Source organism: Ornithorhynchus anatinus, chromosome X1 (genome assembly GCF_004115215.2).
Source record: "Ornithorhynchus anatinus isolate Pmale09 chromosome X1, mOrnAna1.pri.v4, whole genome shotgun sequence".
In the NCBI taxonomy this organism is placed as follows: domain Eukaryota; kingdom Metazoa; phylum Chordata; class Mammalia; order Monotremata; family Ornithorhynchidae; genus Ornithorhynchus; species Ornithorhynchus anatinus.
Window position 1 is genome coordinate 80668522 of NC_041749.1, and position 24382 is coordinate 80692903.

At 56.1% G+C, this 24382-nt stretch overlaps 1 protein-coding gene across 7 annotated transcripts in view; it reads left to right on the forward strand.

Moving 5' to 3' along the window:
- The first annotated feature begins 654 nt into the window (after positions 1-654).
- The window catches only part of RIPOR1 (RHO family interacting cell polarization regulator 1), a 29188-nt gene continuing 5460 nt past the window's right edge, over positions 655-24382 (forward strand). For 3 of the 7 annotated variants that reach the window (XM_029050978.2, XM_029050979.2, XM_029050984.2), the window contains exons 1-13: positions 16046-16161; positions 18472-18598; positions 19021-19179; positions 19529-19607; positions 19941-19964; positions 20075-20128; positions 20446-20598; positions 20833-20896; positions 21202-21245; positions 21517-21642; positions 22004-22152; positions 22434-22563; positions 22903-24303. In XM_029050978.2, coding sequence (XP_028906811.1) covers positions 16143-16161; positions 18472-18598; positions 19021-19179; positions 19529-19607; positions 19941-19964; positions 20075-20128; positions 20446-20598; positions 20833-20896; positions 21202-21245; positions 21517-21642; positions 22004-22152; positions 22434-22563; positions 22903-24303 — 2529 coding nt within the window. In that variant the 5' untranslated portion in view covers positions 16046-16142. Of the gene's footprint in view, positions 770-9130; positions 9154-9397; positions 9539-16045; positions 16162-18471; positions 18599-19020; positions 19180-19528; positions 19608-19940; positions 19965-20074; positions 20129-20445; positions 20599-20832; positions 20897-21201; positions 21246-21516; positions 21643-22003; positions 22153-22433; positions 22564-22902; positions 24304-24382 lie in introns of those variants that run through there. The other 4 variants (XM_029050981.2, XM_029050982.1, XM_029050980.2 and 1 more) reach the window with 4 other exon arrangements.

Sequence of the window (24382 nt, forward strand, 5' to 3'; positions counted from 1 at the left end):
AGTAAGCTCATTGTGGGCAGGGAACACATCTACCAACTCTGTTGTAGTGTACTCTCCCAAGCACTTAGTACAGTGCTCTGCATACAATAAGCGCTCAGTAAATACCATTGGTTGACTGATCGATTGTCCCTCTTCCATCCTTGCTGGAAGCAGGTAGAGAGAAGCCTTGGCCTTGGGAAGGATGAGACTGAAGTCTCATGTCCAGGGAGAGATGAATATAGGGTTGAGAGTAGGGAGGGTTGAGAAGGGACAGATATTTAACACCCATTCTCAGATGTAAATGCCCCAAGCACATTTTCCTCACTATCCTGCTCTTCCAGGATCACTCAGACAGGGACAGAGGGTAGGTTCTTGGGAAAGAAAGTATCCTTTTTCCCTGGGTGGCTACCTGACTCCCATAGCTGCTCAGCCCCAGTTTCCCCAGGCTATCTCCAAAAACACCCACCCACTAACCCACCTACACCCATATATACACACACACACCCCACACCTATGAGGAGCCTAAGTCAGGAGTCCGGCGCAGGGGGGAGAGGGGAGGGAGCGGTAACGGCCCCTTTAATGCAGCAGGCGCCGGAGTGGCCAGAGGGGAGGTGGGGAGGTGGAACGAAGAGGAGGAATTGTGTCCGGGCAGCTGTGGGGCCGAGTCCGAGTCTGCAGATCAAGGAAGCAGCATCCAGCCCAGGCAGGGGCCAGAGCTGGGGCCGGCAGAACTGGTGACCAGGTGCAGAGAAATCCAGACAGAATCAGGCCTGGAGAGCTGACAGTCACGGTGAGTGTGTGCCCACCCAAACTTGCCCAACCCATCGTCCTGGGGAGTGTGTCTCCTCTCCAGCGGGACAGGGGATGGCTGAAGGTGACAGGGGCCTTCAGGGGAGTGAGGGAGAGAGGCCCCTGGGCCAAAAGGGTCATTTGTTGTTCAGTGAGGCTGTGGGCAGAGAGGGATGTAAGGTTCACTAGGGGAAATCTGGCTAGCTGCCCCAAACCGGTATTGGACCCCACAGAGCTGGACCCAGGAGGCAAGGGCAGCCTGGGCTTTCTGGCCCCCAAAGGCCATGGGAATGTGGTTGCCATGGTGAGATCAACTGTGGGAAGGGGACTAGCAGGGGGAGAAGGTCACTGTAGAGTCCAGTCAGGTTTCCTGCAGCTGTTTGCTCTGCATGGGGCTGGACAGGCCAGGCTCCCACTCAGGGCGGTAATTCACTTCTGGACCCTCCTGCCGATTCAGCCTTGTGGCCGGGATGGGAGCTATATAAGCAGCATTTCCAATCTGTGATATACTGACATGGTTAAGTGTATTTTGGGGGGAGGCTAAGAACTGGACCCCACTCTTATCCTCCCACCCCTCAGGGCTGATTCCAACTTGCAGACCCCTTCCAATGCTGGATAAATCTAAGGTCTGGTATTCCAGCATGAGAGTTTGAGGGAACTCCTCTAAGCCAGATGAGGAAGGAAGAAGAGGGAATGTTTTGCAGGGGCCGGCTCGGGCAGAGGGGAGGGTAGGAAGGAAGGATGGATGGACACAGTGTCCACCACACCCAGATCTCAGGCCAGACCCCCCACCTACAAACACATTAGACAGCCCAGCTTATCTGGGAAAGGGGACAGGATAGACCCCAGAGGAACAGCCTGGGACAGCTCTGATTTATCTGGGCTCCCTCTGGCTCTTCAGTATTCCCCCCCATCTTCCTCACTGAGTGGTTCACCCAGTTCCAACCTGGAATTTTAGTTCCAAATACCTAACCTCCTCCAAAGACATTCATGACCCCCCATCCCTAGCTCCTCAAGTATCTGCTACAATCCCCCTCACCTTGCCCGGGTCCCATTAAATAGGGGTTTTGAGACTAGTCAGGCTCGAGAACAGAACACATGCCCCAGCAGGACAGGGACATTCAGATGTTTTTTTCTACAACACCATGTTCGCGATGTCATAACTCATTATCTATTCAGCCTTCCCCACTGAGCCAAGAAAATATTGGCCTGGCTGGGAGCCAGGTCACCTAGGCAATCCGGCTCTGGGGGGTCTCAGTTTCCCCAGCTGAAAAATGGGAAGGCTCTTCTTTTCCCTTGCCTTTAGAGATTTATGGAATGTGAGCCTGAGCTTCTAAGGGAAAGATCCCATGGAGCGAAAATAAGCATCAAGCTGCAGGACTCTACTAAACCTTTTTTTCTACAGGCCTTCCAGGAGCAGGACCAGGGTGATGGGGAGATCTTGGACCTTAGCATTCTTTAGTCCAGGATGTGCCATGGACAGAGAGAGAGAGATCTCCTTGAGGCTTTATGCAAAGTCTCTGCCCGGGGGGGGGGGGGGGGGGGCAGGATTGTACTGAAAGGGAGATCATAGCAGAGAAGGGAGAGCTCCAGAATGGAGAGAAAGCTAAGCCCTGGGCCAGACATCAAGAATGGTGGTAGTGGTAAGAGGGGGGTGGTGGTGGTGTCTTTTTCTCTTACCTCTGGGGTAGGCAGACTAAGGGTGTATATCAGTCTGCAGCCCCCTGGGGCAGGCAGGGTGCCAGGACCTTGGGTAAACACACTGCTGTTCCAACACCAATAACTTCACATTCTCTGCATGCCGACCCCATCCCTCCCTGTGACACACAGACAAACACACACACACACACATACACTCTCTCTCTCTCTCTCCCTCCCTCCCCCTCCCTCTCTCCTCTCTCCCTCTCTCTCCTCTCCCCCAGGGCTAGAGGCTCCCATGCTGCACTCAAGGCTGTCCAGGGAGAAAGGGGGGAAGTGAAGACAGGAAGTAGATTCAGCTCAGGGGTCAGGGACACAGGCAGAGATGACCAAGGGGCCACCCCCACAATGCCCAGCTTTACCCTCACAGGGGCCTGAATGGGGTGAGAGCAACCAGAGTTTAACCCCAAGAATGCCTTGAATGAGCTTCATGACCCAGATCTAAACCTCAGTTTCCCCCACCAATCAAAGAAGAACAGGACTGAGCAGGAAGAGGCATGCTGGAGTGGGGGTGGAGGGCAAGAGGGAACCTGAGGGATCTAGGACCAGCTTCCCTCTCCTTCCCCACAGCATCAAACCAGTCCCTAGGTATCAGAACATGAAGGGGAGCGAAGAGGGAAGAGAGCTACAGGGCCTAGAGAGTGTGCTGCCTGAAGAAAAGGGGACAAATCCACGCCATTGACTCTGCTGGGGCCCCTGACCCCCTCCCCAAGCCCCCATCCTCTCAAAGTCCTGTCCGCTCGACCGCCAGAGTCTCCTGTTCCACCCGACCCTGCACTCTGCCATCTCTCAAGGGGCCCCCTAGAAATCCAGCAGGTGGCAGCACCGGCCTAGAGAATGGGAGGGGCCTGTAGGGCGAGTCCTGTAAAGTCGGGGGACAGGATGGGGAGGCAAGAAATGATCAGGGTGGCTAGCTGGTGGGAAGGTGAAGGAGGGCAAGGCCTGAAAATGGAGGAACCGGGCCTGGGTAGGGGAGAAGAGGTGGGAGAGAGGCCCAAGTTTCCACGGCTGAAAAATGGGAAGGCTCTTCTCTTGGCTTTAGAGATTTATGAATGGGAGCCTGAGCTTCAGGCCCCACCAGCCTAAGGGAGATTGTCTCTGTGAGGGAATAATTGGGGGGTGTAGGAAGTGCTCTGTGGTATGGGGAGAGGCAGTCCTTGAGGGAGGGAGCTGCACCTCCCAGCCCCTGCATGTACTCTTCTCTCTGCCTAGCCTCCCACAGCTCCCAGATATTTTTATTCATCTGCAGTGCTACCCTCCCCCTACCCTCCCCACCCACTGCCTTCCCCCCCAGCCCCCACTCTTTCTCTGAGTCACCTGCCGCCACACTTAACCTCTTCCCAGCCACAGTCCCAGCCTGAGCTTTGTGGCAAGGGAAGGGAAATCGGGCTGGGAGACCAGGCTGGACTTTCTAGGGGCTTTCAGGGGAAAAGAGAGTCTTCTGCTGGGCTAGATGGGACTACCTGACCTCCCACTCCAGGGGATCTAAGGATGGGCAGGAACACAGCAAAGCATCCACACAGCTCCCAGAGGCCTGGGGGCACGGGGGAGGGGGTGGTTTGAGAGCTGGGAGCCTGGCTCACAAAGTTTAAGCCAACCTAGTGGAAAGGGCCCGGGCTTTGGAGTCAGAGGATCTGGGTTCTAATCCCAGCTCCGCTACTTGTCTGCTGTGTCACGTTGAGCACTTCACTTAATGATAATAATAATAATAACAATGGTATTTGTTAAGCACTTACTATGTGCCAAGCACTGTTCTCTGAGCCTCAGTTTCCTTATCTGTAAATTGGGCATTAACTCCTACTCCCTCCTACTTAGACCGTGAGCCCCATATGGGAGAGGTACTGTGCCCAACCTAATGATTTGTATCTACCCTGGTGCTTAGTACAGTGTCCGGTATATAATAAGTGCTTAACAAGTGCCAAAAAAAAAAAGAAGCCAGGGATGACCTTTCCAGACTTCTCCCTGCCCCCTACCCTGAGGGCCTCCTTTAAGGGGGGGGAGGGGGGAGGAAGTCCCTGACTTTGGGATGGGCTGGGAGCTTCCTGTTGGGCAGCTGATCCTGACCTCTCCCCGCCAGTCGGGAGCCAGGACAGGGAGGCAGCAAGGGGTTAGATAGCACCTCAGGCCCAACCTCCAATCCAGGGCTTCTCAGAGTGCCTGGAGGTGTGTGTGTGTGGGGGGGGGTGTCCTTAAACCTAAAGTCCCCAATTTGTCCTCCCTCATGCAGAGCCACTTAAACAGTTGGGTCAGTGAAGAAGCTGCCCTGGGTACCCCTGCAGCCGTCTCATCAGCCATACCCCATCTCCATTCTTTACACAATGTGGCCACTGTCTAGGCTAAAACTAGCCCCAGCAAGTTGAGGAGGAGAACCCATGCTCAGAGGCAGAGATGAACATGTGTTCCAGGGAACATGTTGAGGATCCAGGGGTGCAGACCTGGACTTCAAAGAGTCCCCGTGGCTTCCACTACCCTGGGCCACAGGGAAGCAACCTAGTGGAAAGAGCACTGCAGTAGGAGTCTGGAGACCTGCGTTCTAATCCTGGCACCAGTGCTTGCCTGTTGGATGACCTTGGGCAAGTCACTTGATTTCTCTGTGCCCAGTTTCCTCATTTATAAAACGGGGATTAAATACCTGTTCTCCATCCTATTTTGAGTGTGAGCCCCATGTGGGACAGGGATTATGTCTGATCTGATTATACTGAGAAGCAGCGTGGCTCAGTGGAAAGAGCACGGGCTTGGGAGTCAGAGGTCATGGGTTCTAATCCCGGCTCTGCCACTTTCCAGCTGTGTGACTTTGGTCAAGTCACTTAATTTCTCTGTGCCTCAGTTACTTCATCTGGAAAATGGGGATTAAGATGGTGAGCATCACGTGGGACAACCTAATTACTTTGTATCTACCCAGGGCTTAGAACAGTGCTTGGCACATAGTAAGCGCTTAACAAATACCAAAATTATTATTATCGTTGTTGTTGTTGTTGTTATTGTTACTAGAATTTTAATTTGGCCCTACTCCCAAGACTTGACACTGGGTTTTCAACCTAGCTGAACTGCTAACTTCCTGGGTAAACTGGTAGAGCCTTGAGTTTCAGTTTTCTTCTCTGAACTGAGCCTCCAGGCTTTGGTCACTGACACAGAGCAAGGAGGATAAAGGAGAACTAGCCCAAGCTAGGGGTCAGGACCAGAAAATAATATCACCAGAGGGGTCCCACCTATGAAGAGTAGTGGCAGAGGAGATAATAATAATAATAGTGGTATCTTTTAAATGCTATGTGCCAGGCACTGTACTAAGCACTGGGATGGATGCAAGCCAATTGGGTTGACACAGTCCCTGTCCCGCATGGGGCTCACAGTCTTAATCCCCATTTTACAGATGAGGTAACTGAGGCACAGAGAAGCGAAACGACTTGCCCAAGGCCATACAGCAGACAAGTGGCGGAGTCAGGATTAGAACCCATGACCTTGTGACTCCCAGGCCCGTGCTCTATCCACTATGCCATGCTGCTTCTCTGAGCAAGACCCCTGGTCACATATACACCTGCACAGTTATACAAATATACATGAGAAACAGCATTCCTTAAAGGGAAAGAGCACAGGGCTGGGAGTCGGGAGACCTGGGTTCTAATCCTGACTTCACCACATGCTTACTGCGTGACTTTGGACCAGTCACTTCACTTCTCTGTCTGTAGAATGGAGATTCAATGCCTGTTCTCCCTCCTGCTTAGACTGTGAGCCCCTTGTGGGAAAGAGACTGTGTCTAATCTGATTATTTTATATCTACCCCAGCACTTAGCATAGTACTTGAGACATAGTAAGTGCTTAACAAATACCACTATTGTTATTATTGATAACAATACTAATCATGATACATAATTAGTGATGGCATTTGTTAAGCGCTTACTATGTGCAAAGCACTATTCTAGGTGCTGGGGAGGATACAAGGTGATCAGGTTGTCCCACGTGGGGCTCACAGTCTTAATGCCCATTTTACAGATGAGGTAACTGAGGCACAGAGAAGTTAAGTGACTTGCCCAAAGTCACACAGCTGGGATTAGAACCCATGACCTCTGACTCCCCAGCCCACGCTCCTTCCATTGAGCCACGCTGCTTCTCTATGTGCTGATCCAGTCAGACATAGAGAAACACATATGCCACCTGATACACACAGACATGCAGCAGAGAAAGGCAGACCCAGGAGTTTTGGAAATGCCCTTTTGCCTCTCTTCCACCACCCTACACCCCTGCCTAGATGGGGCTCAGCCAAAACTCTACCCTGCTAGAGAAAGTTGAGAAGCAATATGGCCTGGTAGAAAGAGCACAAACTTGGGAGTCACAAAACCCGGTTCTAATTCTGACTGCCAATTGCCTGCTGTGTAACCTTGGGCAGGTTATTTAACACCTCTGGGTCTCAGTTTCCCCATCTGTAAAATGGAGATTAAATACCCATTCTCCCTCCCTCTAAATCTGTAAGCCCCATGTTAGCCCTAGGACTGTGTCCAACCTGATTATTTTTTATCTACCCCGATGTTTAGTACAGTGCTTGGCACATAAGAGCTTAACAAGTATTGTTATTGTTATTATTATTATTTTGCCTTACTGGGAAGGGGAGCCCTGGATTAAGGTCCCTGAGAAGGAGACGGGGAGTGAATCCCCCCGGGAAGAACAGGATCCAAAAGAGAAAGACAAAGTACAATTTGACAAAGGATTTGAAAGGACCAGCAGGGGCTTGGTCTCTTAGGTCCCTGGGGAGCATATGGCAAGGGAGGAAGGGAGTGGAGTGGGCAAGAGCTGATGACCGGTTGCCTACTCTGCCTATTCCCATTCTCCATTCCAGGCAGGCTGGGTTGGGCAGTTCCTTCCTCTGACTAATGCCCACCATGCCTTGCATCACCATGAAAAGCTGGACCCTCCCCTCCCACTTTGGCTAACTTTGGGTCTTCCAGGTCCGTCCCCCCCCCCCAAATATATATATATATATATATATATATATATATATATATATATATATATATATATATATATATATATCAGTGTCCTGAATTCCTTCCCCTAGAGGATCTGCAAGAGATCAGAGAGTAATGGGCACGAGGTCCCCCTTAAACTTTCTTCGGACATCTCCTGTCTTGACAGCTTGTTCCCAGCCCCAGCCTCATCTCAGTTATCTTAGTTCCCTGGTTTCCTCCCCCGGATAGCCACCTATCCACTCTCAAACCAAACCAGAGGGTAGTAGGGAAGACTGAGGAACTGGAAGCTGATCAGATCAACTATTCTGAGCCCCCGGAGGGGCGGAGGGGGCCGGGTTATGTGTTTGCCCGGACTCATGGGAGTGTTTACATTTATGGATGCATATGCATGGATGAGCATCTGGGTGCTTACACCTATGTGTTTGCATTGTGGACTTGAATGGTTGCAGAAACATGAGGATGATGTGGGGGATTGTGTGTTTGCATATATATAAATGCACGGATGCAAGTGCATGAAGTGAGAGGAGCCAGTGGATCTGTGAGCTGCCCGTGGGAGGGAGTACCGAGACAGCCAACAATGCAGGCCTCTCCCTGGCGAGCGGGTGGGCAGGGAGCTGGCGGAGGGTGCTATAAATAGCACCACTGCGGAGGGATATCTATCCCTCACACAGTTGAGAGAACCTCCCGCGACCCTGCATCAGTCACGAGTCTTGGGCTTGGCTGGAGGCCATGGCCTGCAGGGGTGGAGGCAGGGAGGGGAAAGAGGCAGGAGGGGATTTGCTCAAAGCGAGAGACAATAGGTATCAAAGTGCATAGAGCCAAGCCGGGAGGTCAGGGTCCCACAACGACTTCGGTACAATTGTCCAGAGCCCAACAAAGAGCAGGGACTCCACCTTGAGGATGCCCTCTCCAAGGTCTCACGGGTGTCCTCTCCTTCCTCCCCCAAGGCTATCGCTCCCCTCTCTCCACCTACTTTTACCAATGGAAACCGAGGTCAGGGGAGCTGGCTTGTGCGTGACCACAGTGAAGCCCAACTGGCTCATTGAACTCAGGCATCCAAGTCCCCAGGGTGCCCTACTGCCCTTAGTTCGGACTGTACCTTTGAGACCTTATTTGGGATTGAATCTTTTCATGTACACACCCTGTCCCCACTTCCCCTTGGGCTCACACCCCTGCACTCCCTCTTTCCTTCTATCCCAAGACTTTTCCCTGCTAGCCTCCCCCAGCCCACCGAGGCTCTCCTGCCCAGCCCTCCGGTTTCCTGAGGCCTGGGCTGACGTTTCCGGTGGTGACCAAGAGAGGGGAAGAGGCAGGGAGGGACACAGAGACAGAAGCCTTTATCTGAGCAGGGCGGGAGGGGGACCGGAGTGCTACTGGCTCCTCTCTCTCCTTTCTGTCTCCCTCCACCCGCCTCCCTGCTGCTGGGGAAGAAGACAGAGGACAAATGGGGGAGGGGACCCAAGGGAGATGCCTGAAGGGACGGAGGCGGGGAAAGGCACTTCCACCAGAGCTGGAACCTGGGCCCAGGAGTTTGGGGGATCCAGTCCTGGGTTCAGAGCCCACTTTAGAGCATTTCGGTGTCAGGTCATCCCCGTTGCTCCAGTAGGATGGAGGAGGGAGAGTTTTGTGGGTGTCCGTGTGTGGCAGACAGCTGCTTAACTAAAGTGCAACCTCCTAGGCTTTTCTCTTTTCGGAGAGGAGGGACCCCCTTCACCTCGGCAGCCCGGTGAGCAGCCAGTCCCGGGGCGGAACAGGCAGAGGGAGGGGCATCGTCTTGGGTAGCCTGCAGTCCCTTTAATTCGGGAGGGGGCAGGAAGGTGGAGCTGAGAGAGGCAGGGGTCGAGCGGGGCGGGGGGACGGAGGCGAGTCAGCGTCCCGCTTTGGGAGCTGGAGCTGGAGCAGAGGGCGGTGCTGCGGCGGGAGGAGGGAGGGGAGACGAGGGGGGGGGGGAGGAGCGGGGCGAGAGGAGGGGCTGGCGGCGGTGGCGGTAGCGGCGGCTGCGGCGCGGTAACGAGAAGGCCTTGGACCCAGCGGGAGGGCTGGCGGAGCGGCGAGGGGCCGAACCCAGACTGGACCAGAGAAAGGCGCTGAACCGAACGCAGCCCAGCCATGTGAGTTGCAGAGGCTGGAGTCCGGTGGTCCCGGCCCGGAGCTTCTCGGGGGCAGCAGCCATGATGGGCCGGGGGCTGCGGGGCGTTTCCGGTATGCGTCCCCCGCCCGGGCTCCAGCGCCAATCGGTCTGTCCGGCCGCGCCGTCGCCGCTTCCCCCCTCTCTCTCCGGCCGCCTCCCTTCTGTACCCTATCCCCCATCTCTTCTCTTCTCCCCACCCTGGCGCCTCTTTGCCCTCCCGGGGCCGTAAGATGGGGGTGGAGCGGGCGAAGGGAGGGCAGCTGGTGTGGGGGGGCGGGGGGGTTGGTCACTGGCCAGCGATTGCCACTTGTCCCCCTTCTCCCCCCACCCCCGACCAAAAAGAGCTTCCAAAGCGGGCGGATCGTGTCCCCGCAGGCATCGCGGTAGATCCGCCGAGAAGCGGAGAGGGAGAGGTGGCAACCGAACGGGCGGCTAACGGAGTCCCGGGTTTGGGGTGAAGCCAAGCAGAAGATTCCCCCGACCCCGGCCCGGCTTCGGGGGCCTCGACACCCCACCCTAGGGCTCCCTTAGCTGTAGGCTGGCTTTACGGTTTGGCCTGAAGTGGGGGTAACATTCTCGGGCAGGACAATCGAGCTGGAGAGACAACTCTCTTGGTTTCATGCCCGGTTGTTCTGGAGGAAGGAGTGAGCCCCTTCTTGCCCTCACCCTCTTCCCGTGCTTCCCCCTTCCCCCCGCTTCGCAGCGTCCAGGCACTGAGCAACTTGAGGGGCCACACGCTGTGTCCCATTACCTCCCCCACAGGCAGTGAAGGGCTCCCTTTTGGGAACGGAGTCCCTGCCCCCACTCCTCTCTGCAGTTCTCTCTGCAGAACTCCTTATCCCCGGTAGCAGCGGCTGGCAGAGCTGCGTGGGAGGCATAGCTTGCTGGGGAGACCGAGGGAGGTTTGGATCTTGTTCTCTTCCTCCCCCCGTCTGGGTGGCATAGGAATTGGGGGACATCAGCGACTGCTGGGGTGCCAAAAAGGTCACTCATTCCAAGCCGGAGATCAGAGCGGGAGGGCCGCCATCCACCTCTTCGCCCTGGATGTAAGGCTCTTCATGGATTAGCTCTGTCCCCCGTTCCTGCCAGCCCAGGGAAAGGAGGGGGCAGAGATGAGCCAGCTCAGCTCCAAAGCCCAAGTCCCTTAAGCTGCTTGACGGGCCTGCAGGGAAGAGCCTGGGGTAGTGATTTAGGTGGGAGGACCTAGGGAAGGGGTTGGTTGAGGTGGGGAATCTGGGGACCCAAGGCTCTTCTGGGGAGGGGGAAAGCCAGAGAATCTGGGTCCATACAAGAGAGATGGTTTTAGATGACAGGACCTGCAGACAAAAAGGTTCTCTTATTCCCTGCCTACCCTGTGCCCGCTGCCCCCGGGGCTAGGTAGAGGGTTTCTCCAAACTGGGCTCTTGAGACTGGGCCTGACTTCAGGTGGTGGAAGAGCATTGATGGGGAGGGCACAATATGAATATATGTGTCTCAAGTCTACTTTGTGTGGGTGTGTTTTATGTGTGATTGTGTCCAGCCTGCCGAGTGGAGGGTGGCACCATTAGGGGCTCTTCACAATTCCACTTCCTGCTCTAGGCGCCAGGGGCCACCCAGCATTAAACTGCCCCTCCCCTTCCCCATGCCCCTCTGTGAGAAGCTTTCAGAGAAGGCTGGGCTACCCCTTCCCACTGCCCTGGGGGAAAACGAGCATAGGGTAGGGTGAAGCTAGAGTTGCTTTTACTTTACGCAAAGCTCCAATCACCCCAACCCCTTGGAGGGAGCTGTTTCACCTGTCAGCTCCCAGCTCCTTCTCCAGCCCACCTCCCTTCATCCCCCTCCCTTTAATGTGCATGGAAAAATAGCTTGGGAACCAGCAAAAGCCTGAGAAAAAGAGGCCCATCCAGCCTCTTGAGAACTCTGGGGTCTCCCTTCCTGTGAATGGTCAGCCCTGGAAGCAAGAAGGGAGCCTGCAAGAAACTGAGGAAGACTGGATTGAAGCCAAGACTGGGTTCCCAGCCCTCACTGTTTATTGAAGTTTTTCTCCCTTTCAAGGTTTTGTGCAGCCCAGGGGTTTAAGGGAGGAAGGTCTGGGCAGCTCAGCCCCCTCCCTCCCACCATGTCTGGTCAGTCTCTGGGTCTGGGCCGAGGCCTGCAGCCTGGACTCTGAGCCTGGAAGGAGGGGACTAAAAAGAGAAAAGGGGGAGGAGGGAGAAGCACAGGGCCAGAGTGTTAACCAATTGAATTCCCCTCCGCTCTGCCTGCAAAGATTGCCAGCCTTCTCCCTCCCTCCCACACTCCTTCCTCACTGTTGGCTAAAGGCAGGAGGCACTGCTGGGGAGGTGGGAAACAGCTGGGTGGCTAGGCCCAGGACTAAAAGGCTTTCATGCTCCCCACTTTCTGCTCCAGCCAACTTGGCTCCGCCTCCTTTCCCCAATCTCTTTCCCTCAATGCCAGGTCACTCGCCTGTGATGTCTCTGTGCTGCCTCTCCCTCTGGCCCAACTTTCTTGTAGCAGGAGGGGGCATGGAAAAGCTGATGGACTGGGAGGGGTCTCTGCCACCTGGAGCCTCCGGCGTTGAGTCACCAGTTAGGCTTCTTATTGCTGGGCTTGAGCGCAGGAGACATCTCCATTTTGGAGGCCCTCAGCCAGGACCCCTTTCCTCCCTCCTTTCCTCCCTCCCTCCCTCTCTCTCCTTCCCTCCCCTCCCCCACCCCTTCAGTACTGCCCCAGACAGAATGTGTGCAAGCAGGCGGATCTGAACCCTGACTGAAGCAGAAATCGGGTTGCATCAAAGCCTTTCTGACTAGAGCTTGGCCATCCAGCTGTTCCCCACCTCCCAGTCCCCTAAGGTCCCTGGAAACCAACCCTCTCAACCCTTCCTACAGCTAACCTCCAGCCCTATGAACCTAGTTAATGGTGGGGGTACTCAAGGCCTAGGCCCCCCAGCTGGACCAACCTAGTAGGGGTTGGTAGTAATCGTATTTATTAAGCACATACTGTGTGCAGAGCACTGAACTAAGCTATGGGAAAGAATACCCAGGTGGGAATTAGACATGGGCCCTGGCCCTCAAGGGGCTCACAATCTAAAAATAAAAATGGGGAGAGGGGACTGGTGACAGCTACATAAGGAGAGATAAAGAAAGACAATATAAAAACAAAAAGATCGGTAGGGTACCATGGCTAGAGGAACAGAATTTCAGGCTCCTCGAGGCTCAGAGTTCAGTCACAACCACGGCCATTATATTTGCTCCAGCAACAGCTGCCACAGTCTTCCTGAAGTTTTGTGAAGGCAGAAAGTTGATAGGACCCATGTAGACTGTTCTGGAAGGCGAGGGGGTGGAATGTGGAAATGCTTTGGACAGAAAGGTGCTCTGTCTATTTATGGTATTATTGTTATTAACTAAGTCTTATGAGTCCAGAACTTCACATCCTGCCGGGGACGGAATCAGGACTAGGATTCGGGCGTCTTGCAGCCCACCCTGGCTGTTTGGTGAATGATGAGGATGTTGTAAAGTGTTTCTAACCCATTGCTCAGTGCAGTACTTGCACATAGTAAATGCTATTTATCTATTTATGTATATTAATGTCTTTCTCCCCCTCTAGACTGTGAGCTTGTTGTGGGCAAGAATGTGTCTGTTCATTCATTCATTCAATAGTATTTATTGAGCGCTTACTATGTGCAGAGCACTGTACTAAGCGCTTGGAATGTACAAATCAGTAACAGATAGAGACAGTCCTTGCCCTTTGACGGGCTTACAGTCTCATCGGGGGAGACAGACAGACAAAAACAATAGCAGTAAATAGAATCAAGGGGATGAACATCTCATTAAAACAATAGCAAATAAATAGAAGCAAGGTGATGTACATCTCATTAACAAAATAAATAGGGTAATGAAAATATTGTTATATGCTCCCAAGCACTTAATACAGTGCTTTGCACACAGTGAGTGCTCAATAAATACGATTGAATGAATGAATGAAGGTTTAGAGAAGCAGCATGACCTAGTGGATAGAGCATGGAGCAGGGGGTCAGAAGGACCTGGGTTCTAATCCCAGCTCTGCCACTTGTCTGCTGTGTGATCTTGGGCAAGCCACTTAATTTATCTGTGCCTCAGTTACCTCATCTGTAAGATGTGGTTAAAGATTGGGAGTCCCTTGTGGGACATGGACTGCGTCCAACCCGATTAGCTTGAATCTACCTCAGTGCTTAGTACAGTGCCTGGCACATAGTAAGCACTTAACAAATACTATTATCATTATCAGTAGAGGGCCGGAAGCTGGACCTTGTTTCCAGTGTATTCGGGAAGTGGGGAAGGGGGCTCCAACTCTACCCTGGAGTCTAGCATTATGGGGCGTGGCTCCTGCTATACCCTCCCCCAACCCAAGGCTGGGAGGGAAAAGTTTGTTTGCTGCCCCCTCCGCCTCCCAGATTTTGTCGCGTGTCAATCACGGGGGAAGTCACCATGGAGACGGGGCGGGAGAGAGACCGGGGCGCTGGTGTGGGAGGCTGTGCAGGTGGGGATCTGCGACTGCTAGCTAGCCAGGCGGTTCCGGCAGGAGCAGACACAGGGTCCGGGTGTGGAGAGCCTCTGTCCTGGTCCTGTGACTTGGGGTGTAACCCCAAGAGACTGGAGTCCCATCCCCACTGTTACAGGGTTGGAGATCTGGGCACTTAACCACCCTATCGTCCTTCACCTCCTTGGGGCAAACTTTGGCCTCTGTCAATCAAAATCTCCCTTGATTGCAGTTCGGGGTTAGAAGTTAAACCAGTCAGTGGTGTATATTGGACACTTACTGTGTACAGTACAACAGAGTCGGTGGACACGTTCTCTGCCCACAGCAAACTGACAGTCTAGAGGACGAGCTAAATTGGGGACGCTTGGGTTCTGTCTCGAGCTCATTTCCAGGGAAACACCATCCATACCCCACTCTCACTCCCTCAACCCATACAAAAGGTGTCAGTGCTGGATTACCCGGGGTCTAGCCTGCGAATAAGGGACCAGCTTCGAATCCAGTGCTGGATTACCCGGGGTCTAGCCTGCGAATAAGGGACCGGCTTCGAATCCGCTTTACCGTGCCTGCTGGCAGGGGAGGGAACTCCGGCAAAAAGGCTACTCGCCCACGCTTGTCTTATAAATAGTGGCCTCTGTTTATATCCAGCCCTGGCCCGCCTCCTGGGTGGGGCCAGAATTCCATAATTAGACCTTCCCCCAAACCCCTCGGGTCCTTTAAGGGGAAGGGACCTCAACCTGGCCCTAGTATTCTAGGGTCCTGTGCATAACTGGGAGAGATGGGTAAACCCTCTCCCCCCCCGCAGGCCATGACCGAATGAGTGGGCAACAGCAGTGCTTGTTTCGCAGGCTGTCGGCTCCATACCCGGCACTCCCACTGCCACATGGCAGGGGGCGGGCGGCAGGTGGCGGTTCCTCCCGTGCAGCGCGTGCGGGTGGCACTGGGCTCAGGCGGTCTGCCAACTGTTCCGTGATTAGGGGCGGGGGGGAGGCTGCATACCCGGGAGGCGGCGAAACGATTGAGTTCACGAACTCTTCTCCTCGAGCACCAGGACCTCCTCACTTTCACTCCAGGAGTCTAACCCAGGGGCAGGGAAGTGAGAAGCAACAAGGGACAGGTATCCTACTGCTGCTCCCCCAGTTCTGTCTGGGATCCGAGGTCGGTGGGAGGAAGAGGATGGGATCCCTTCCCCTTGATCTCTCCCCGCCACCCCGGGCACTGCCACCCGGCCTTGGGTCCAGTCTCCAGCCCCTTGTTTAGACTACCTACTTAAATTGCCTCAGTCAGAGAAGGATTGGTGACTTCAAGACTTGGTGACCAGAAGGAAAGCAGCTGTGTCCATGCCCATTTCTGTCCCTTTTCCCTTCTTTGGGGCTTAAGGATGCAGCCGTCATCCCTACCCCACAAAAATTCCGACCCCTTCCAGCTACCCCCCACACATACACCTCACCCTATGCCCATTAATGCTCAGTCCCATCTCCAAAGGCCACGTACCCTAACCACCAAACCCAGTTATTTCTTCACCTGGCCCCTGCCCTGTCGCCCCCTCCCCACTCCACCTTCTTCACCTCACTCTGTCCACCCCTACCCATACGTGCACTCCTACTGATATTGAAAGTTTAACTTTCAACCCTCCTTTCTTCCCTGTAGGCTCGGGAAAGATTAGGTTTGACTGTGGTCTTTCAGCATGAGAAACCAGGCACCCCAGTTTCTAGTCCACGACCCAAAAGGGACTATTAATCCAACCCAGCTGACAGCATCATTTTTTCCCCCCTTTCTCCTTCCGGTTCTTCCCGCGTATTTCCCCCTCTTCCCCCCACCCTCCCTTCCTCCTTGTCTGCCCTTGTCACCCCCTGGCCTCCTGCCCCACGCCCCTCAGGCCTCCCTGGAGCCTAAAGGGTCTGAGTCAGGCTAGGAACAGCAGGAACTGGGCTGGGCGGGGGTGGGGGGTTGGGTTAAGCCAGAGAAGAGGGGAGGAGCCAGATCCAAAGCTGAGTTGAGCTGGGCCGAGACTAGAAGAGGGCCAGGGAGAGGGCACTGCCAGGCCGGGGGCACTGCTGGGACAGGCAGAGCTGCCACCCAACCCCACCATGAACGGGAGGAAGAGAGGTAACTGCCTTGTGGATACCCCCCCCCCCCTCTGCTTCCAGGGAGATGGCTCACAGCCAGAGAAGCTTGGGAGCCAAGGCTTAGGACGGGCAATAGCTTCAGGGGGGAGTGGGGCCCAGCAGAGTGATTTAGGGGAGCTCAGCTTGGAGGGCCCTATGGAAGAGAGAGGCTAAGGGTGCCTCTCCTGTTGTTGCGGGGCGGGGGGGGCAGATGGTGCTCGTCAAAGTCCCGGGAGTCCCGGCATCCCCACCCTGACCCATTCCGATCTGACTTGGGTTTTGGGGCTCTAATACTCCCTCTGACCCTAGAGAGTGGCCAGACCCCTCCCTTTCCTAGATCCCGAAGGAGGGGTCTCTTGTCTCAGGGTACGAAGGGGGATTCCCAGGTCTGACTCCCCACATCCCAGCATCCCGTCAGGCAGGCCTGGAAACTTAGGGGTCCCGGCAGCTGGGGTGGGGAAACCGCCCTGCTGTTGGGGTGGGGAAATTTGCAGAAGGGGAGGGTGTCTCTCCCAGAGTTGTAACTGGAGCCAACCCAGGAGCAGGGAGAAGTCCGGCCGGTTTCGGGAAACCCGCCCCGGCCTGCTCCTCAGGTCCAGAGCTGACTGGCTTCCCTCCAAACCTGGGGGGGGGGTGGGGGGGCTGCTCCCCTTTTTTTTACCACCCCCCCAAACAGGGCAGGGGAATGGGGTCCCTGTTGAGGGCAACTGAGTGGGACCAAAAATTCCCTCCCTCAGGACTATGTCCTTGCTCCAGGGAGGCAGAAAGTGGGGCAGAGAGGGGCTGTGCTCTTGTGACATCCCGGAACCTTCTGGGATCTGTGAGTCGTATAGTTGGGGGCTCCCTCCACCTCGACTCCCAGATACTGCCTCCCAGGAAAGAGAGATAGAGAGTGTGTGTGTGTGTGTGTGTCCTCCGGAGCCCGCGCACCTCCAAACATGTCAGGTGACAGGAGTCGAGGGGCCCAGACCCATGGGGAGTGCTGAAGGGGTGGGGGTTCGCTTCAGGGCTTCCCCCATCTGTCCCTACATACACACACCCACACACAGACACATCCACCGCGCGCCCCACCCCCCCACCCCCGTAAACACGCGTTTCCTCCCATTCTTCAGCTTCACGTCCGCTCCTTCCCTTTCCTGCTCTCCCCCTGACCCGACGCTGCGCTTCCCCTCCCACCCGCCCACCCCAGCCAACTCTTTGGTGGGGGAAGGGGGGTTGCTTGGGGAAGGGATCATACTTCCACCCCCTCCCCACCTTCGCCTCCACTTAGGTCAATGTTCCCACCTGCCCCGCTTCCACAAGGAACTAGGTTCCCAATCCCCAGAGTGCCCCCACCACCCCCACCCCGCCTCTCTCTCCATTGCAAACCCCACCTCTTCCCCCCAACTCCCTCCCTCCAGGGCTCCGGGAAGCAGCACTGGAGAAGGGGACCGGGGGGGACGGGGGGTGGGGGGCCTGAGAGCAACTGAGAAGGCCCTCACACTCCAGCTGGAGAGTGCCCAGGTCTTGGGGGACGGGATGGGAGGCGGAGCAGGGAGAGCTAGGCCGAGCGGGGCTGTTGTTATTTGGGAGTCCCATGCGAGGCAGGAAGTAGATCCCGGGAGGGGCCATGCGGTTTGGTGGCTTCACTGCCCAGCCGGCCCTGTGATTACCTCCTTACTATACTGACTTTGTTACTGCCACTTGTCAACTTCCGTCATTCCCAGTTCCTTACCCGACCCCCTCCCTCAAGCAGGTAGGGAAACTGAGGTAGAAGGCAGCTGCAGCCAGTCGGGCTGGGAGCTGCAGCTGCCACCCCGGGGTGGTGAAGAGGGTGCTGGGGAGCAGGGAAGAAGGGTTTGGGGGATGGGAGCCTTGGCTCCTAACCTGCCTTCTGGGATTTGGGGGACTGGGGCCCCAATGCCCCCAGCTCTAGAGCATCCCCCCCTTCCTCCCCCACTGGTCTTCCTCTCCCTGAGCGGATTACCCCTCCTAATACCAAGGAAGAGGGGGATTAGGCTCAGAGCTGGAGGGGGACGGTTGGCCTGGAAATGGGAGAGCTGGACAGAAGTGAGATCTGCTGCTCCCCCACAACCTTTTGTACTCCGTTACCTAATGGGAGGGGGGAGTGAAAGCTGAAGTCGGTAACTGCCTGCACCTCCCCTTGAACCTCGAGCCATCTCCCTGCCCCACAACCCTGTGAGAAAGGAGGCTCCAGCTGGGATGAAGGGATCCTCGGATTTACTCTTGATTTCTGGGTGGGTATGTAGGGGATGAGGAGGGCTTTCCAAGTCAGCCACCTCACTCCAGCCTCTTCCCCCCCACCACCCAGGGAGCCCCTCCCGAACCCACTCTATGATGTCCCTGTCCGTGCGGCCTCAGCGTCGGCTTCTCAGCGGCCGGGTCAGTAGGAGCCAGTCCTTTGCCGGGGTTGTCAGCGCCCAGGAACGAGGGCCCAGGTATAGTGGCAAGGCTGGGGAGCAGGTGGGGGACCAGGTACTGGGTTGGGGCAACCATGCCACAAAGCCAAGCATGGGATGGGGCTAGGGAAGCAGGTAAGGAGTGAGGTTGGGCTAATTCAGGGAATTGGGAGGGTATGTGGGGGTCAAGACCAGGAGGAAAGGTACAAAGAGGTACAAAAGTTTGGGCGGGGGGCTGAAGGCAGATAAGGATAGACATGGGACTCAGGAGACTGGGAGGGTGAGGCAGAAGCATCAGTTAGTGGTATTTATTGAGTACTTATCATGGGCAGAACACTGTTCTAAGCGCTTACGGGCGTACAATTCGTCCTTTTTTGTATGGGGAAGGAAAGGTAGGCTGGAAAGGTTGAAGAAGATTTACCTCCAGTGTGTGCTCTCCCTCCTCACCTCCCTCCACCCAGGAGCCTGCCTGTCTTCAGTCCGCCCATACCCCCACGTAAGCCTCCTGCAGTTTCGCGGGTCTCCAGAATGTTCTCCATGGCACACAAGACCCCCCCACCAAAGGTGCCACAGCCTGAGCGGCTGGACCAGGTGTACGAAGCACTCAAGAGGGGACTAACGTAAGCACCAGGGATCTTCAAGACCCCCTCTTCAGCACACCCTATTACCTCACATACCTGAGATCTCTTCCTTTTCAAAACCCATCCAGGGGAGGTCCTCCTACCCAGCATCTTTTCTTACCCTGGCTGAGGTCCCAGGAGCCTGGACCCCAAGGAGGCAGTCAGAATTGTGCCTTAATTTCCCCTCTGGGAAGCAGAAATTGGGTGGGGGGAAGGGGCAGGAAGGGGCACATTAGCCCCTGGGGTGGGGGGCTGGGTTGCAGAAGCTCTCCCTGTCACCCCCACTTCTCCTTCCCCCAGAATTCTGTTCCTGTTCTTCCCCACCCTGATACCCTCACCCCCTGCCCAGGGCCTATCTGGAAGTCCATCAGTTGGAGCAGGAGAAGCTGAACATCCAGATCCGTGAATCCAAGAGGAATTCCCGGCTGGTAAGTGAGTTGCCTGAACCCCATCCAGATCTAATACCAGGGAAGCCAGGTGTCCGGAAAAAAGCAAGTAATTTCCTGCAGATACATAGGACCTGTTGGGTTCATTTGGGGAGCAACACCCCTACACCCCTTTCCAGCCAGGGCTGGAGTCTGAGAAACCCTCCCCACCTTGGGTGAGACTTCTTTACCCAGAATTGCTCCCTGCGTGTGCACGCATGGAGGCGCACGCACATACACACACACACACACACACACACACACACCCTTGCAACCCCACTCCTTACGTCCCTCCCCCTCAGATCGTGATTACAGCTCTCTTCTTTCCTACCACAGGGCTTTGTCTATGACCTTGACAAGGTGAGTAGGGAGAGTGGAAGGGAAAGGGGGTGAATGTCAGAGGGGTCGGGGAAGGAGAAGACTTCTTCTGCACCCCATCCCCGCCCCCCAGTGCCTATTTCTCTTCCCAGCAAGTCAAATCCATTGAGCGCTTCCTGCGACGGCTTGAGTTTCACGCCAGCAAGGTGAGGGATGGGAAGAGCCTGAGGAGCCGAAGCCAGTCGTCTCATGTCTGAGTTCCTTCCCCCTCATCCCTTCCCTCCCTGTCCGTCGGGGCCTTGCACAGACAACTGCAGCCCCAGACAGGATGGACAGGGGGCTTCCTTGGGCTGCTCTATGCCCTCCCCACTCCCTGCCCCTGCAGCCAACAGCCGCCTCACTGCACTGAGAGGGGCCTGGCCAGCAGAGGAGGAGAGGACAAAGGGGGATGGAGGGATAGGGACATCTACTCTGAGCCCCGCCCTCCCCCCCTCCCTCCCCCCACCTTCCCTCTCCCCGCCAGATCGATGAGCTTTACGAAGGATACTGCATTCAGCGAAGACTTCGGGATGGGGCCCAAAACATGGTGCGGGCATACAGCACGGGCTCCCCTGGGAGCAGGGAGGCCCGGGACAGCCTGGCAGAGGCTAGCAGGGGCCATCGTGAGTACACGGAGGTGAGGAGGGGCTCGGGACCCTGAAGTGAGGAGGAGCTCGGGACCCTGTGAGATCAGATATGTGGGGGTGAATATTCTGATTGGAGGTCAAAGTTGGGACAGGACAGTCACACTGAAAATAAGGAGGTTGGTGTGGGGAGAGGTTGTGAGTAGGGGGCAGGCAGTATAAGGAGATGTTGGGGCTGGAGAGAGCAAGCCCTGATATCACTTCTCCCCCCTCCCCCTGCCTTCTAGAGCATGTGCCTCCTGGAGAGTGAGCTGGAGGGTCAGCTGGGGGAGTTCCACATCAAAATGAAAGGTAATTTTGGCCTAGGAGAGGGACTGGGGGAAGGGCCCGAAAAACACTTGGAGAGGAAAAGGGCTCCTTGGGCCCATCCCCACACCCTCACTTGGTTCTCTCTCTCTCTCTCTCTCACTCTTTATTAGACTGTTAGTCTATAGTTCCATTAGACTATAAGCTCCTTAAGGGCTTGGTCGTGTCTACCAACTCTGTTGTACTGTCTTCTCCCAAGCGCATAGTTCAGTGCTCTGCGCAAACAGTCCGTCCTCACTAAATACCATTGATTGATTGGCTGATTGATTTTACTCTCTTTCTCTCCACAGGCCTGGCTGGCTTTGCCCGGCTTTGTGCTGGGGACCAGTATGAGGTACGGAGAAAGAAGGGTCTGGGTTACTATCTGGAGCTCTGCCCCTATGTGTCTGGGTGCCCCTGTCTGTGGGTTTCTAGTCTTCCTGTGCCTTGGGCTCTGAATCCTCAGCCGCTCCCTTTTCTGGGGCAGGAGGCAATGAAGAGAGGGGAGGGATTCATTGACTTTCTTACATAGCCTCCCCCCTCCTTTTTTCCTCAGGCCAGTCCTGTAAGTAGGAGAAGCTACCTTTAAACTCCTCTTGCATGATTTTTTTTGTGCCCTCCACCAGATCTGCATGAAGTATGGGCGGCAGCGCTGGAAGCTGCGGGGGCGCATTGAGGGCAGCGGGAAGCAGGTGTGGGACAGTGAAGAGATGGTCTTTCTGCCTCTGCTCACCGAGTTCCTCTCCATCAAGGTAATAGCCCGCCTTCAACTCCTCCCCAGCCCGACTCCAGACCTCCTTTTTTACCCAGGTCACACCCTCCTTCTACCAAGGCTACCCTCCGCCTCCTCGTTCTCACCCATGTGCCTTTCCAATTTATACTTCCCTCCCCCACTTTCTCCCTTCCTCAGGCCCAGTACCCTGTTTCTGCTCCTCATTTTACTCCCCTTGGACTCCAACGTGGACCTCAAGAACCTTAGACCCTGCTTTGCCACCCACCCCCAGGGCTTCCTCCACACTGATCCCTCCCCATTCTACCAGTGAGCTGCCTTCACTCTTCAGCCCTGACTAATCTCAAGCCTCCCTTCTATCCCTCTCCCACCACGCTGTGCAGGTGACAGAGCTGAAGAGCCTGGCAAACCACGTAGTGGTGGGCAGTGTGGCTTGTGAGACCAGGGATCTATTTGCGGCCCGACCCCAAGTGGTGGCTGTGGACATCAACGACCTGGGCACTATCAAGCTCAGCTTAGAAGTCACCTGGAAGTGAGGATCCACCCGAGGGGGACTGACCCTGGGAAGAAAGGGCGAGGACGGGCGGTGTTGGCAGAGGGGCGGGAGCGGACACAGGGACCGTAGTTGGTTTGGGGGGAATAGATCAGGGAAGAAGTAAAATGGGTGGGAAGAGGAACCCCAGGAGGAGAGGCAGAAGGCCTGGGGGGACTGGTCTGTTGCAAGGGACAGGAGTGAGAGAGGTCCCGGAGAGTCGGGCCCCAGTCGGATCAGGAACCGCTGCCTTTGACATTCCCATCTCTCTCCCCCACCAGCCCCTTCGACAAAGACGACCAGCCTTCAGCTGCCAGCACAGTCACCAAGGCCTCCACAGTCAGCAAGCGCCTCTCCGCCTACAGCCAGAGCCCCCCCGACACCCCCTCCCTGAGAGAACAGGCCTTTTATGTGAGTGCAACCCCTCCCCCCACATCCCTGAAACCTGCTCATCCCCACTGCCTTGCCCACTCCCCCGCTTTAGGAACAGCCTCCAACGTGTTGCTCTCAAATCAGCTTTGTCCCTTGGTGGGGGTAACAGAGCCTATGGAGACGTCAACTTAGAAGCCTCTAACTCTAACTCCTTTGGCTCCAGTGACCCCAGTTCCTCTCTCTCCTGTAATGGCCCTAGAAATCAGGCTATGAGGTAGAAGGGAAGGGTGATTTAACTAAATCCAAGGGTAGGAAGAGAGAAGGAGGAACCTGCCCCTGCTCTCCACCCCCCACCCCTTTGCTCTCCCTTTCTTCTAGAACATGCTGCGACGTCAGGAGGAGTTGGAGAATGGAGCAGCCTGGTCGCTGTCATCTGAGTCATCTGATGACTCGTCCAGCCCCCAGCTCTCTGGGGCCGCTCGCCTGGCTCCACCTCCCCGGCCGCTGGTCCAGCAGGCTGCACCTCCTGCCATCCATATTGCCTTCTCGCGGCCCGAGTCCATCCAACCCAAGGGTCAAGGAGTTGCCCCGGAGGAGGAGGAGGAGGAAGAGGAAGAGTCTCCAAGCGCAGCTCCAGTCACGGGGATGGCGAATGGGCATGTGCCCTACAGCCGGACGCTGAGCCACATCAGTGAAGTCAGCTTGGATGCCGTACTGACCGACACCCACCTAGGATTGGAGCCCAGCACCACTGAGAGCTTGGCCAGAGGGGAGCCAGACTGGGGCCCTGCTCTTGTGCACCCTGTTCCCTCACCCTTGGACCCTGCCCCCCAGCACACTGCCCCCTCTCACCCGGACCCTGCCCCCCTACACACCACCTCCACTCACCCGAACCCTGCCCCCCAGCAAACTGCCCCCTCTCACTCAGACTTTGCCCCCCTGACCACCGTTTCCTCTCCCCCAGACCCTGCCCCCCTGCCCACCGCCCCCTCTCACTCAGGCTCTGCCCCCCCTCCCACCACCCCTTCTCACCCGGATCCTGCTCTCCCGACCACTGCCCCCTCTCACCCAGAACCTGCCCCCCTGACCGCTGCCCCCTCTCACCCAGGCCCTGCCCCTCTGACTACTGCCCCCTCTCACCCAGACCCTGCCCCCCTGACCACTGCCTCCTCTCACCCAGACCCTGCCCCTTCCAAGCCAGATTCTGTCCCTCCGCATGCAGGCCCTATCCTCTCACTCTCAGAACCTGCTACCTTGAGCCTGGGCCCTACCTCTTCACCCCCAGGCCCCTCCAAACATGATTCTTCCCACTCAGACACTGCTACTTTGCATGCAAGCTCTGTTCCCTCATACCCTGTCCCCTCAGAACCTACAGACACCTGCCGGGACCCCTCCCCCTTTCACCTAAATCCTGCCCCCTCTCCCTGCCTCCCAGAGCCTGGCTTCTCCCTGTGCCCTGGGGCTCCAGGAGAGCAGGAGGAAGCTCAGGAGGCCACTGTAGAGGCCGGAGCCCCCCTCCTTCCCATTTCCCCTAGTGGGACAGCTGAGAAGGGGGTCAGAGAGGGCTCGGCTCCCATTCCCTCCCCTTTCCAGGCCGGGCAGGTGTCCCCAGGAGGGACCCAGGCTGGGCCGGCAGACACCCCCCGGCTGAAACCCACAGACTTAGGGCTGGAGGAGGCCCTGAGCACCCTGAGCTCAGCCCTGGATGACTATCGGGGCCAGTTCCCCGAGTTGCAGGGCCTAGAGCAGGAGGTCAAGCGGCTGGAAGGCATTCTCATGGTATGTCCAGGGAGAGCAAGAAGGGGCAGGGGAGGGAAGAGGGCTCTGGGGTACAGATTTAGCCCTGATTGTTCCCGCT